The following is a 3184-nucleotide window of genomic DNA, read 5'->3' as shown; positions in this document are numbered from 1 at the left end:
TTATTTATTTGGATTGTTACGACTGTACTGTACTAGAGATGAGCGAGTACGGTTCGGATCAGCTGATCCTAACAGCACGCTCGCATAGAAATGAATGGACGTAGCCGGCACGCGGGGGGTTAAGCGGCCGGCTGCCGTCAAAGCGGAAGTACCAGGTGCATCCATTCATTTCTATGGAGCGTGCTGATCGGATCGGCTGATCCGAACAGTACTCGCTCATCTCTATACTGTACCATTTGACAAAGTTATAGAAATGGCAGTTTGAAAGGATACTGTGGGTCAGTTGCGTTATATGATATGAAATTTCCAATAAAATTTATCATATAGTCTACTTCAATTTACTAATGTGGCACACAAGAGATTGGAGACTTTTAGTAATTGAGATCTAAAATCTGAAATCTTTCAAAAGTGAAATCTGAATTTTTCATCAATCACAACATGTTTTGCTAAGATTCTAAGCTAAAGGAAATTGAAAGAGCATCTTTATACTCAAATTTACAGTGGGTTTCAAAGATTTCAAAGATAGAATTTTGAAAATACCAACTCAATATCCAACGCCATAGAAATTTAAGGAACCTATCTCTACAGCCCGCTCTACAGTAGGTTGTGAAGGCCATTTTTCTAATCAACTTCATGGTCAATAGAAGGCCATCTTTATGCCCACTTGAATAGTAAGTTGAATCCATCTTTATACCAACTATTTAGTTCTGTAGCATAAGAACACCGTGAATTAAAGACGAGCAATTCATTTCAAATTCAAGTTAAAATTTCCAAAAGTTTTGGGTTCAATGTGAATCTAAAATTTTTGGATTCATCATCCATTAATGACTATTATCATTTAACCTTTTTTTTTAGCTGATTGGGAAATAACATAGGGTGCACTGACATTATAGCACTTAGACACAAGAATTATGACACAAGTGCACCCCATGTGACTGCTAAGACCCAATAACATGTCAACCAGAAGAGGATGCCAAGGGATGGATGCAAGGATACTCAGAAGAGGTGAATCAAGGCGAGTATAATGGTTTGTGTTGTCACACCTCACTTGGACCTCCATCTATTATACTATGGTGTATGAATAGACGCCTCAGTAAATTAATAACTAGAGATGAGCGAGTAGTATTCGATCGAGTAGGTATTTGATCGAATACTACGGTATTTGAAATACTCATACTCGATCGAGTACCACTCGCTATTCGAATGGAAAAGTTTGATGCAGAACCAGCATTGATTGGCCGAATGCTATACAGTCGTCCAATCAACGCTGGTTCTTCTCCTACCTTTAGAAGTCTTCTCCGTGCAGCTTCCCCGCGGTGTCTTCCGACTCTTCATTCACTCTGCCAGGCATCGGGCCTGGGCAGAGCCGACTGCGCATGCCCGCTTGTAGTGTGGGCATGCGCAGTCGGCTCTGCCCAGGCCCGATGCCTGGCAGAGTGAATTCAGAGTCGGAAAACACCGCGGGGACGCTGCATGGAGAAGACTTCTCAGAGGATCCAGCCCGACCCTCACTCATGGACTTGGTAAGTGTAATTTGATCGAACGTTGACTTCCCTGAAACAAGCATTTTCCCCCCATAGACTATAATAGAGTTCGATATTCGATTCGAGTAGTCGAATATTGAGGGGCTACTCGAAACAAATATCGAATCTCGAACATTTTACTGTTCGCTCATCTCTATTAATTACACTTTCAATTTGAGGCATACAAGTTTAGCGAGAAATCTCATGAATAAGTTTGGGATGAATTTCCTGAGGTTCTCCCACCTCTGCTGTCAAAAATCCCAACATCACAGTAGGTTGGGCACCTATCCCAGCTTGTAGGGAAATGTATTATCCCTTCAAATCAAAGTCTAACAGACAATGATAACCATATAGGTAAACAGTATATAAACTTACACAATTTGTACAAAAAAAATCTACAAATGTGAGATTCAATTCAGTCTCAACTTGCCCTTGGATTTAAGATATAACCATTGACTTACACCAAGATTTGATCTTCAGTTCTTATTTGCATCTTATTTTTATCAATGAGTTTAAGTTACTTGTCACTCTGAAGAATGCAAGTTTCACATCTCTATTTCTAAATGTGTAAATAAACGGATTTAACATTGGAGTCACAACTGTGTATATTAGAGCAAGAAATTTGTCAAGTTGGCCCCCACTTGGTTTGACGTAGACAATGATACCTGTGCAAAAGTAAAGGCCGGATACAATAAGATGAGAAGAGCAGGTGGAGAAGGCCTTATATTTACCCTCTACGCTCTTAATCTTTAAGACTGTGACTATGATATGAGTATAGAATCCGATTATAGTGGTAAAAGGGATAACAACCACAAGGATGGCAACTACGCTTGTCATGAGGTTACCGATGTAGGGATCAGAACACGCCAAATTCTGTAAGGGAGTCAGGTCACAGAAGAAATGGTCAATCATGTTGGGACCACAGAATGTCAAAGTTGCTGTGAAGATGGTTGGCATGAAAGCAGCGACCGAACCACCAATCCATGGTAATATGGCAAGCCTGGTACACCATTGACTCATTATAACCAAATATTGAAAGGGGTTTGTGATGGCAAAATATCTATCAAAAGCCATAACAGTAAGCAGGTAACATTCTACCAAACCTGTGGTATCGACACAATATAATTGCAGGAAGCAGCCCACAAAACTGATCCTGTTTCTACCTGCAATAAGAATATCTAAAAGTTTGGGAACAATGGTGGAAACATAGAATATTTCCAAAATGGCAAACCGGCTAATAAAGTAATACATCGGGGTATGAAGCTTAGCATCAAAATGAATAAGTAAAAATATAACCATGTTCCCAACAATACATGTAATATAAATGAGTAAACAGGCGATGAAAAGCAACATTTGGAACTGGAGAAAATCTTCAAATGCCAATAAAATAAATTCTGTGACAATAGTCCTGTTGACGTCCTCCATCTTTGTAAGGGTGAAAGGCTTTAGCCAATTTTAAATTAATTTTTTCCCTAAGAGACACAATGGAAATATTATGACACAATGAAGATATACAGTCCTATGAAAAAGTTTGGGCACCCCTATTAATCTTAATCATTTTTAGTTCTAAATATTTTGGTATTTGCAACAGCCATTTCAGTTTGATATATCTAATAACTGATGGACACAGTAATATTTCAGGATTGAAATGAGGTTTATTG

At 39.0% G+C, this 3184-nt stretch overlaps 1 protein-coding gene across 1 annotated transcript; it reads right to left on the bottom strand.

The window, feature by feature from the left end:
• Positions 1-2006: 2006 nt before the first annotated feature.
• Positions 2007-2948, bottom strand: LOC142213342 (olfactory receptor 11L1-like). The gene has a single exon (XM_075281657.1). It carries the CDS (start codon positions 2946-2948, stop codon positions 2007-2009), a length of 942 nt encoding a protein of 313 aa, XP_075137758.1.
• Between the last annotated feature and the right edge of the window lie 236 nt (positions 2949-3184).

Source organism: Leptodactylus fuscus, chromosome 7 (assembly GCF_031893055.1).
Source record: "Leptodactylus fuscus isolate aLepFus1 chromosome 7, aLepFus1.hap2, whole genome shotgun sequence".
Classification (NCBI taxonomy): Eukaryota; Metazoa; Chordata; class Amphibia; order Anura; family Leptodactylidae; genus Leptodactylus; species Leptodactylus fuscus.
Note: the sequence above shows the minus strand (reverse complement) of the source record. Positions and strands in the feature narration are given on the sequence as shown.

What these genes read in the sequence shown, in the direction of transcription:
- LOC142213342 (XM_075281657.1), bottom strand. Translation starts at nt 2,948, where the DNA reads ATGGAGGACGTCAACAGGACTATTGTCACAGAATTTATTTTATTGGCA.